General features: G+C 40.0%; 1 protein-coding gene across 1 annotated transcript in view; it reads left to right on the top strand.

The window, feature by feature from the left end:
- Positions 1-7709, top strand: part of kcnd1 (potassium voltage-gated channel, Shal-related subfamily, member 1) — a 39249-nt gene extending 31540 nt beyond the window's left edge. Inside the window, exons 4-8 of the mRNA XM_054609815.1 lie at positions 1109-1271; positions 2442-2525; positions 6068-6163; positions 6647-6897; positions 7502-7709. Of these exons, the coding sequence (XP_054465790.1) occupies positions 1109-1271; positions 2442-2525; positions 6068-6163; positions 6647-6897; positions 7502-7709 (802 nt within the window). The remainder of the gene's footprint in view (positions 1-1108; positions 1272-2441; positions 2526-6067; positions 6164-6646; positions 6898-7501) is intronic.
- The last annotated feature ends 4302 nt before the right edge of the window (positions 7710-12011 follow it).

Here is a 12011-nt window from a genome sequence, read left to right on the forward strand (position 1 = left end):
AGTGTTTCCTGCAGTGAAACGTGGATCATCAGCTGTGAAGTGTTTCCTCCTCTCACACAATCCGTCCTGGCATCTCGCCCACTCTCTAATCTCCTCCTCCTCCTCCTCCTCCTCCTCCTCCTCCTCCTCCTCCTCCTCTTCCTCGTCTCACTACCTGTGATTAATGGATCAGTACGATGAGAGGTGAAGGCCGCTTGAGGCAACAACCGGCAACCTGTGTGTGTGTGTGTGTGTGTGTGTGTGTGTGTGTGTGTGTGTGTGTGTGTGTGTGTGTGTGTGTGTGTGTGTGTGTGTGTGTGTGTGTGTGTGTGTGTGTGTGTGCACTAACAGCCAGAAACGTATCGTAACGCATTAACGATTACTATCTATCTATCTGTTTGTTTGTCTGTATTTCTGTCTTCCCATCTGTGGTTCTGTCTGTCTGTCTGTCTGTCTGTCTCTCTCTCTGTCTCTCTGTCTCTGTCTGTCTGTCTGTCTGTCTGTCTGTCTGTCTGTCTGTCTGTCTGTCTGTCTGTCTCCTTGTTTTATCTGTATTTCTTCTGTAGTTCTGTTAAAGTTCCAACTGAAGCAAATTAGTAAAACATGAACTTCACGAAAAAACTTTTGAGCTCGTTATTTCTTCAATCAGCTGTTTTAACATCAGAGATGTGACGTTGAAGAACAACTTAAAGCTTCCTAAAATGACTACTACCCGAAGTCAATAAGTGTGTTTCTCCCTGTTTTTATGCTACTTTTCGAATTTGTGCATCAAAAAATCCTGAATAGGGAAAAACAATTTAGATGTTGCAAAACAAAAGTTGTTCTTGTTGCCTTTGGATAAAAACAGCAGATGGAAACAGACTTTACAGACTCTCAGGAACGCTCATGTCTGAATACGCTGAATTAAATGACTAAATGAAGATAAATTAGGATTGGAATTGTCAGCTTGATTGTGGGCCTGTAAATATAAATATAAATATAATTATAGTTAACCTAGCTAAACCTGTTTTGTAATGACAGGAGGAGCTGCTGCTGAGTTTTCTTTCGTGGGCAACAATAACAAATGTGTCGAGCAGAAAGCTTTGGTCAACCCATTGACCGACGATGTGACGGTGTTTCCTCCCTGCAGGTACGGCGACATGGTTCCCAACACCATCGCTGGGAAGATCTTCGGCTCCATCTGCTCCCTCAGCGGCGTTCTGGTGATCGCTCTGCCGGTACCCGTCATAGTGTCCAACTTCAGCCGGATCTACCACCAGAACCAGAGAGCGGACAAGATGAGAGCGCAGCAGGTCAGTGAAACAGGACATCCACGGACTTTGAGTCTCTTCTGGCTGATTCTACGTCAGGATTTAACTTTGTTCGGTGTCATCAGCTGTTATCAAACTGTTACTTACCTTATTAAATGAACTTATTAAAATGACTTATATAAGTCTCAAGTATCAACACATCAACAACACACTGGCTCTGCTAGCTGTTAAAGCTACAGTTAGCATGATAACATACAAAGTTTTTCTATGTTAGCATGCAAAATATATACTTATTGATTTGATTGAAAATTTTACTTAAAAAGTCTAAGCAACCTTTTAAAAAAACTTTAAAGAAAATATCAGTATTTATACATAATAAATATTTGAAATATTAGAAATAATACTAAAAATGAATACTTATATATCAAGGACAATAAGATTTAAAATTCAACATTTCATTAAAAGCATTAAAAGTGTGTTTCACAGTATTTGGTTTAGGAAACATAAATGTCACAAAGCACATCCTTTCAGAAATATGAAATATATTATTTATGATTATGATATTTCCTTAAAACAAATCAGAATCAGAAATGGTTTATTGCAAAGTACATTAAACATATAAGGAATTTGGCTAGGTGATTGTAGTAAAAGAAAATAAAAAATAGAAAATATGAAAATGTACATTAAAATATTGTAAACAAACAAGTAAGACTATGTTAAAACAAGTATGTTACAGTAGTTTCACAGTATTTTTATTGTTAGCAGATTAAAACCCATGATAACTAAAGAATGTCATTACAACACATATCTTTAAATTTAATATACTATGCATATTTTTATTATTATAAATCATTTTAAAATCAAATATTTATCAGCTACGCAGAATCTGAGAGACTTTTTCTACTGTACATTTTAATCTTCTTGCTTACTTGTAAGTTACATTTTCATTCAGAGATCCTGTTTTCATAAAACCTGAGATCCTCTGCTAACATTTCACTGGTTACACCTTTACAGGAAAAAACTGTCTGACGGCTTCACTTTAACCTTAATGCTCCTGTACACTGTGTGTGTGTGTGTGTGTGTGTGTGTGTGTGTGTGTGTGTGTGTGTGTGTGTGTGTGTGTGTGTGTGTGTGTGTGTGTGTGTGTGTGTGTGTGTGTGTGCGTGATGTGCTGACGGTGCTGTTTTTCCTGTGTGTGTTTTTGTCCGACAGAAAGTGCGCATGGCTCGGATCCGCATGGCGAAGAAAGGAGCAGCCAACGCCTTCCTCCAGTACAAAGAAGACCGAAACCTCGGGGTGAGACACACACACACACACACACACACACACACACACACACACACACACACACACACACACACACACACACACACTGAACACTGACAGTCGATAGTTTCTCACTATCGAGCAGGAAGAGTGGATTACAGTCCAGATAACTCAGACAGTGATGGAGAGAGAGAGAGAACGGATAGAGAGGAAGACATGAAGATATAACTTATATATCTGGAGGTGGACTGTTTGAAATGTTTTTAATAGTTTGGTTTGCTCTGGTGTCTCAATGAGTGGATCAGCTGCATTAAAGTAAACACAGGAAGCCCTGATAAATCAACAGGTATATGTACTTAGCTTCAAGTTAAGGTCGGGCCTTGGTTCAACAGCGAGCATCTGTTGGTGTCACTCATCAGCATCCCAGAATGCAAAGCGCTGCTGTGCAGAGTTCCCTGTGTAGTTTGGTCGGATCGAGGTCTGATGGCGGTCCCACCTCAACCCAACCCTCCAGGATTCATTGGTACACCACACAGAAACCACTTCCTCCAGACGCTCTCTGTCAGGCTGTTTTGTTCCAAGTCTGAATCATCCGGGCTAAACCACGACGGTTGTACGCCAAAATAAGGAAGTCCTGAAACGATAAATGGGATGTTTTCCAAATAACAGCCGTCCAACATCCTCAGAGTGATGCACAGTTGGTCTTCACTTTAGGACTAGATGTAAAAGCATCTAATCCAATTTATTAACTTGAGAAAGTGTGGAAAAGATGAGGTAGAAGCCAACAACAAAAACAACAAAGGTGCAGACCCAGAGAGACAGAGAGAGAGAGACAGAGAGACAGAGAGACAGAGAGAGACAGAGAGACAGACAGAGAGAGAGACTGAGAGAGACAGAGAGAGAGAGAGAGAGACAGAGAGAGAGACACACAGAGAGAGACAGAGAGAGAGACAGAGAGAGACAGAGAGAGAGACAGAGAGAGACAGAGAGAGAGACAGAGAGAGAGAGACAGAGAGACAGACAGATAAGGAGCTGCTGGCTCAGCAGTTTAAGTTCCATCAGAGAAGCTTTTTACAAACAGCAACTTGGCAACACAACAATGAAACAAGGTTAGCTCCATTAGCACTGACACAGACAGACAGACAGACAGACAGACAGACAGACAGACAGACAGACAGACAGACAGACAGACAGACAGACAGACAGACAGACAGACAGGGAGACTGAGAGACAGACAGACAGAGACAGATGGACAGAGAGAGAGAGACAGACAGACAGACAGACAGACAGACAGACAGACAGATGGACAGACAGATGGACAGACAGATGGACAGATACAAACAGACTCAAACAGCGGTCTCCTGGGTGAAGGTCCTGTGTTTAGTTAGTGTAAAACAGAGAATCAGAATCACCATGTAGTCTGGAACAGAGACACAGCAGTAATCTGGTTTACCTCAGAGTTTACCAGGTGGAACCAGTTTGGTTGATATTTCCATGAAGGCAACAGGTAACAAGGTAACAACGTGGCCTTTAACAAAAACAATGTTATGTTGCTTTTTACGTGAACCAACCGTGAAGTTTCCTTAACCAGCGGTAAAGCGTCTGCAGGGATCTGTGCTGAAGTGTTGAATAGCCTGAGGATAAACTGGAGGTTAATGTTCAGCTGAACTCTGTGAACATCTCTGAACATCTGAGGAGCTTTACTCTCATCTCTCACATTCATCGTGTTTTTAGATTACAGCCAGAGGATGAAACATTTACTGGGTTTCAATGTTTTATCAGTAAAGAGGATTTAAGCTTCAGGTAGAGAGTGGATGGATCTCTCACACACACACACACACACACACACACACACACACACACACACACACACACACACACACACACACACACACACACACACACACACACACACACACACACTGATATTGTTGAGTCTTAATCCCTCTCAGAGCTCAGGGAGAAAGTGGAATGTTGGATTTAAAGAGGGCATAATGAGGGTGAAGAGGAAGAGAGAGGAGGAAGAGTAGGAGAACGGAGAAGGAGGAGGATCAGTTTCCTCTTTATGATCTAACAAATCATCTTTTTATTTATTTTATATCCTGAGAGTTTGTTCTGAAACATCACAGATGGAAACATGGAGAGGAAGAAGAAATATTAAGAAAGAGATAAGATAAGATAAGATCAAATAAAATAATCCTTTATTAGTCCCGCAGCAGGGAAGTTTGCAAAATATGTGCAATCCACTGTACAACACCACAATTATTCTATCTGTATATATAATGTTTTAGTTATTGGGGATTTTTAACTTTCTTATTTACTTATTTATAATACTTGTTTGCACTGTCCTCTCTGCTGCTGTAATCCTGCACATTTCCCTGCTGCGGGACTAATAAAGGATTATCTTATTTTATCTTATTTTATATTATTTTAGGATTACAGCAGCAGAGAGGATAGTGCAAACAAGAGACATCAGTAAAAAAACACAAGATCAAACAAGTATTATAAATAAGTAAATAAGTAATAAAACAGTAAAGAATAATAAATCAGAAGAAAAAAATGTTACAAATCCACAAGATTAGTTTGCTGGTGTGAAAAAGTGAGAGATGGAGGAGATCAGATTAAACAACAGAAGAGAGGCTTAAAGATTATTATACATTGACCGTCCTTCAAGGATCTCCTTTATTTATCCTTTAGTTCTGTCTCTAATTAATATAAAATAATGAAGACTTTCTTGACTACGTTTACCAAATTAAAAAAATTGTTAATAAGGAATATAAGGAAGGGGTTAATCCTCCAGGGAGAAAGAATGGGATCAAGACAATGTGACCGACAGTGGTTGAGTCTCATGTCCAAAACTACGGCATGAATCAGAAATGGAGGAAAAACTTCTATCTGTCTGTGTTCGGAAAAGTTTGGGTTTCGCATTCGGTACTTCAATGTTCATTTTTATGCAGATGACACAATTTGATATGTCCCTACTGTCATCTTCTGTGTGCCTTTGCTGTTTTACATTCATCACTTCCTAATCATAGGCTTGTTTTAAATGCAGATAACATCCACCAGAGTCTCTGACTTTACTGTCATGGTTCTGAGAACTCTTCATCATAGAGTCATACAAATACTGAGGAATCAGTTATTCTAGATTCACATTAACATTTGGTTTAAACATTTTAAATAAAATGTGGCTTCCTGTGAAGGATTGAAGCTGCTTGTCTTTTCTTAAAACTTTTGTTCTTTCTTATGAATGTTTCCACTCAATCAAGAAGACGTTTTGACTAAAATGACTCATGTCTCATGTACTCATCACCGTATCACAAGTTTGGCTGGACTTCCTTACTTACTAAATATCTCATGATATTTATTTAAATCTCTACTTGTAACGACACGATCCAATGACATCATAACCTTAAATGTTCTCACACCAAAATGTAAAACTTTTGTGATGATTTAAGTAGGTCTTTTTAAAATGTGTTTCCTCTGCTGTCTGCTGATGAAACAATAAGGTTGTAAGTGATTTTTTTTACAACTAGTTGTGTAAATTTGTATTTTGTTTTGTTTTTTGTGTTCAGGACCGAGACAGTGACAGCACGGCTCTGTGTGTGAAGAACAGATCAGCGTTCGAGCATCAACACAACCACCTTCTTCACTGTCTGGAGAAGACGACGGTGAGGATCCACACAGCAGCCGCTCAGACACGATCACCGATCACATCACGTTCAGACTGACCTGAAGTTTAGATCTGCTTTTAGACACTAGTGGAGTTTAAAATACCTTCAGCGTGTCTTTATCTTTGGAGGCAGCCTCGATATAAACTCAGGGTTTCACTGGATTTAACTTGATTACTTACTTTCATGTTGATATTGAAAGAAAAACAATCTCATTAAAAGTCATTTTTAGAATCACATGATCTTCCTCTTCCTCTGGTTTGTCTTAGAAATGTACATTTTGAAATGTACATTTTACTAAATCTTCTCATCCACGTAGTCAGAAGTTGAAAGCAAAACCTTTAAAGCTTCTTCTGATGCTTCAATTCAACTTTTCAAGATCCAGTTATTCTCAGTTCCTCAGCCAACATGGACGACCGTCACTGAAGTTCTAGTTGTGTGTCGGTCTGTTCTCCCGTCTGACCCCCCCTCCTCTCGTCACAGAACCACGAGTTCACCAACGAGATGAACTACAGCGAGCTGTGTATGACGGAGTCGGTGGGCTACAGGACCAGTCGCAGCACTTCCCTGTCCAGCCAGCAGGGGGCGCAGAACAACTCCACCGGCTGCTGCCCCCGCCGGGCCAGGAGGAGAGCCGCCATGCGCCTGGCCAACTCCACGGTGTCCGTCAGCCGGGGGAGCGTCCAGGAGCTGGACACCCTGCACATCAAGTCCACCTCCATAACTCCACAAACGTACATGAAGATACACAACTGAACACAAACACACAACTGTGCTGAAGATACACAAATAAAGCACGATGCACACAATAAACCGTTCAGATAGAATTATGTTCTGAGATTATAAATGAACATTATTGATGCACACCATATTTTACTGCAGACAATGTAAAAGTTATTTTACCATTGAAAACACACTGTTCTTTCAGATAACTTAGACTTAAAATGACTTACTTTATTATGACTGAGCTGTTTCTATAGTCTGTTTTTGTTTCTACAGCAGCCAATGAGCTGACTTTAGCTGTAAGCTTGTTAGTAGTACACGAAGTAGTTCTATCTAAGCCTCAGGATGAGCACTTTTCATTTTAACGCAGACTTTCCTTCAGTTTCTGACATCCAGGAAGAACGATCAAGACACTGTTTTCCAAAAACTGTTTTATCGTGTTTTGAAAAATGCTTAATAATGCTCGATTATATTTCACTGCATTATCATATTTGTATTCCTTTCAAAGAATAGAGAGAATTCACGGTGTTTGTTGCCTCTTTTCAAGGTTTTATTGGTTCTTCATATAAAATAAAACATTCTTTGTCTGTATTGTGTGTTTGTTTCTGTCCTCAGTCGTTCCAGTCTGAACGCCCAGATGAGTGACCTGAAGCTGAACTGCGGGGATCAAGATTTCACCGCCGCCATCATCAGCATTCCAACGCCGCCTGCCAACACGCCCGACGAGAGCCTGCCGCCATCGCACGCCCCCATCCCCGGCATCCTGCGCAACAGCCAGGCCACCGCCTACACCCACGACACCTTCAAAATCTCCTCCTTATAACCTCCGACCTCGCCCACGACACCCCCCCCCCACCCCCACCCGGCCACCCACCCTGCCGTCTCGCCAGCCAACCTCCCCCATGAGCTCTGAACCTCCTTAGAAGCCTCGGCTAGCTCAGATCTCGGGGGACAAACACTACTCAGATTGATTCTTTGAGAACCGCTCATAGCTTACACTTCCTCTCACTATTTTGTGGATTATTGGAGACACAATGGACCAAATGGCTTTCCATACCAGGAGATATGGAATCAAGCAAAAATCAAAGGCAAGGTATTTGAAAAACAATAATTGTTCTCCAGAAGAACCCCCTTCCATTCATTTTACCCCAACACGCACTTTTGGGACGGTTCATCTAATGTAAACGATGCCAAGACAAAAAAACAAAAAAACATCAAACCCCCTGAAACCAACCTGTCAGCTGGTTTCAGGGGGTCAGTTTTGCATCACTACGGGTAACAAATGGCTACAAGACAATGGCTTATATTTCAGTCTAAACCTGCCGTGAAAGGACTGAGAAGTTGAGTTGTTGGTCTTGACCGTGAATCTTTTGACAGCTAGAGGATTCAAACTGTTTCAGAGTCAAACTCATCTGTGATTGGATAAAGACGAGACAGAGACGATCTGTAGTAACCAAGCAACCCTGAGCAGCTTCTAACTTATTGAATTCTTTGGATGTTGGTTGTTGTGGGGAAACAGGTGACGTTCATCAGGATAATATAGCTCCACAATGATACTTGCAGTTTGGTGATTTGGCTCCAGATTGCCGTGAAAACGCTGCTCAGCTGAATGAAGTGTTGGACCACTTATGCCTGAAATGTAAAGGTTGTAGGTTTAAAGATGACTCAGAAGAGGATGAAAGTCTGTATGGATGATGTCTACACTGGCTCTGATTCAGCAGCTTCAGCTCACATTTTAAGGAACAAACAGGAAATCATGAGTGAGAACTCTTCAGAATGTGGATGTAAGAGGTGAAACAGCATGATCATCTTAGAAGGATGATCCAGACGCTGCTGAAACGCATGAATACGAACCGAACTCTCCTGGGTTTAACTGATCTAAGCTGAGCCTGAATACTGTTCACACAAACTACACTGAGCTGATCTTTGAGGAGCTGAACTGGACTCAAAGGACCTACCTGGTTTTCTTAATGGGACTGCAGAGAGGAAAGGGTTAACTGAGGGATTCTGGATCAATCTGGTCTGATGTGGACTTGTCTGGTCTGGCTGTAGCTCAGAAGTGTTTGTCAGTGTGACACTGACGTCCAGACTAAGAACGAAAGCCTTTTACTTTTCAAAATATGCAACATTACAACAAGCAGGAAAATAGCATCAACATGAAGAGAATAATAATAATAACAATAATAATATGTGTGTTATAAAAGTACAGTCATTATTGCAGGGAACATTATGTAAAGCAACTAAGATATTCATTTGTTCTGTGATCTTTTCAGTGAGAGAGAGAACACAACAGGTATTCTGCAATAGATCTGAATGGGAAAGAGAAATGCAACGCCACGTTTAAATTTGTCCCGCTGACGTGCACTCTGGGAAAAAAGGTTTGTTCTAAACACGTTCATGAAGTTACTTCAGTCTTATTTATCTAAAACATCAGTACCATCTTATAACTCTCTTGCTTATAGCTGATAATATGCAAAAAGATGATATCTAATCTTGTGCACACTAAAGATTATACTACCTAGTAGAATTATGTTAGTATTAGCACAATATGACTGAAACTTCAAACAACTTAAACAAGTTCCAACAAACAAGAACCAACACGGATCAGTTGGAATAAAACCAACGTAGGCTAAGTTGAAATTTTTCCTTTTTATATCGTTAGCCTCAACATATGAATGGAAGGATAATATTAAAAGGAAAGTGGTATCAATAAGATAAAGAAGCAGCAAAGTCTGCTCCTTCATTGTAGCATCAGCTCCTCAGTGGGTTTTTCTCTTGCAGCGTTTCTTCCATCAGTCTTTCTGATAAAGATTTCCGTCCAAATTCTGAGATAAATCAATGCTGGACTGGACTGAACACCGACCACCCCCTTTACGCAAAATGAAACAGAAAAATGTATTTTGTAAGCTGGAGCTACCATAACGCTATGAATATGTTAGCTGAGTCTTTTGCATGAAGCTCAAACATCCAAATTTGCACCATTACCCGACCAGGCAGATACTCAAAATGACCAGAAAGAAACATAAAACAAAAGGTACGAAGGGACAAAATAGACTACAAAGAGATAAAATAGACTACGAACAGACACAGAAATACTACAAAGAGACACAAAATGACCAGAAACTGACTCAAAAAGACGACAAGAAGACATAACATGAATGCAAATAGAGGTGAAATGACTACAAAAAACATAAAAAGACTACAATATACTTTCTCCTGATATGTAGGAGAGGTGGTGGAGCCCATTGTCTCATTATAGCTAAGTTTGCTTTTGGTGATTTGCAGGTGAAAGTATGTCTAAATAAGATTTCTATTCGAACTTGATGTAGAACAATAAGAACGTTTCTTTAGATTTGAACCTTTATTTAATGGGATGTCGATGTTATCAAGACCAAACATCTTCTCCGATACATTTTGGCCACAGCAGTTAAAAAGTCCCTCCATAAATGAAAGAGTTATTGGGATCATCACTGTGTTCCCAGTGCATTCATGTGTGTCTCTTCATATAAACATACTGAGAGATTATTTCATCTTTACACTCCAAATTACAAAAGAATGAAGGGAGAAGGACGTTTTCAGAGGCAGTTTGAAATATTAAAATCTGTTCAGCCACTGAGGAGATATAAATGTCAAGAGTCAAGAAAACTCTGAGGTTGTATTGAGGAAAGAGAACATCAGTAGACTATAAACTGAGTGTGATTGCAACTCATCGACCCGCGGAGACACCGAACATTAGTCCTGGAGAACAGCCGAGAACATAAAACCGTTCTAAAGGTCTCCTTAAGAGGATGTTCAGCCGGAACATAAAAACGCTCCAGTTATATTTAAGAGTGAGGTGATGCTGCAGAGACGGTGGATTCTTTTTATTTCAGATTCATCGAGAGAGCACGTTCAAAAACGATGTCAGACTGATGGAAGACACCTGAGGAAACAGTAGAGCAGAAGCTCTTCTCTCTTTCTAGACGGATTCCCACAGGTACATAGTGTCAGTACAGCTGTGTTGATTATGATATATCTTTAAAAACCTTTCTCTTGAAGAGTGCACGCCGTCGGCCACGCTGACTTTTATCTGCGAGTATTCCGGCGGAGCGTTTCCTCGACCATTCAGAAGCGAGCGTGAGTGAGTGACACACGGGAGGCAAGACGTACATACTGTAACATATTTTGTATCATAAACGTTCACCTGCATCTTCCAAACAAAATCCTCAAACCAAAAAAAACCACAAAAACAACTAAAAAAAAGAGCTAAAAAAAGCAGAAGAGCTGAGTGGTTCCTCCGTGCATGAGCCTCGTCCAGTAGAAGTAGCACTACTGATCATATCAGAGCAGAAGAGATAGAAACACACTTCACTGTGGGGGACGAAAAAATATCTTCATCATCCGTTCTTTTGCATGACGACTCTTTATTTGTTTCTCTCCTCTCATTGGTTGGTTTTCCTCATCCCCCCTCCCCGTCCCGAGACTTTTCAAGACGAGTGTTTGTACCACGAGACGTGTACGTTAGAAGAAAACAGATTATAGAAATGAATTTAAAAAAATATCATTCAGGCATGTTCCTCGCCAGAATGCAAAGTGTGTGTGCGTGTGTGTGCGTGTGTGTGTGTGTGTGTGTGTGTGTATTGGTATGAATGTGTGTGTTGGTATGATGAGCAGTCACAAATATGCATGGATACCGTTATAGGTATTTTATCTGTTTTCTCCTGCAGTTTAAAGACAGTCGACTGAACGAGGAGGCCGAACAGACGCTCCGTCACTGGATGAAACGTTTCTCATGTTATTTCATAAAGAACGTGTTGTTTAATATTGTTTCAATGTTTTCATTTAGTTCTGAAGCTGTGGCTCACGGACAACCTTTTGTAACAAATGCTTCTAAAAAGTATTCATTTGAGAATGAATGTGAGTCAGAATTACTAAAAAATGATTATTTCCTATTTAATGGTAATTTTTTATGCAATTTATTTTATTTTCCAATAATCCCTGAATACATTCATTCTCATTACGAAATAGAATTCTGAAAAAAAAATCTAAATTAATTAATTAATGGACAATTTTATTAGCAATTTTTTATTTTCAAACTTACTAATCAGAATTTTAAACTAAAATTTATAAAATTATCCATCTCTGA

The sequence above is a fragment of the Anoplopoma fimbria genome, chromosome 12 (genome assembly GCF_027596085.1).
Source record: "Anoplopoma fimbria isolate UVic2021 breed Golden Eagle Sablefish chromosome 12, Afim_UVic_2022, whole genome shotgun sequence".
Lineage (NCBI taxonomy): Eukaryota > Metazoa > Chordata > Actinopteri > Perciformes > Anoplopomatidae > Anoplopoma > Anoplopoma fimbria.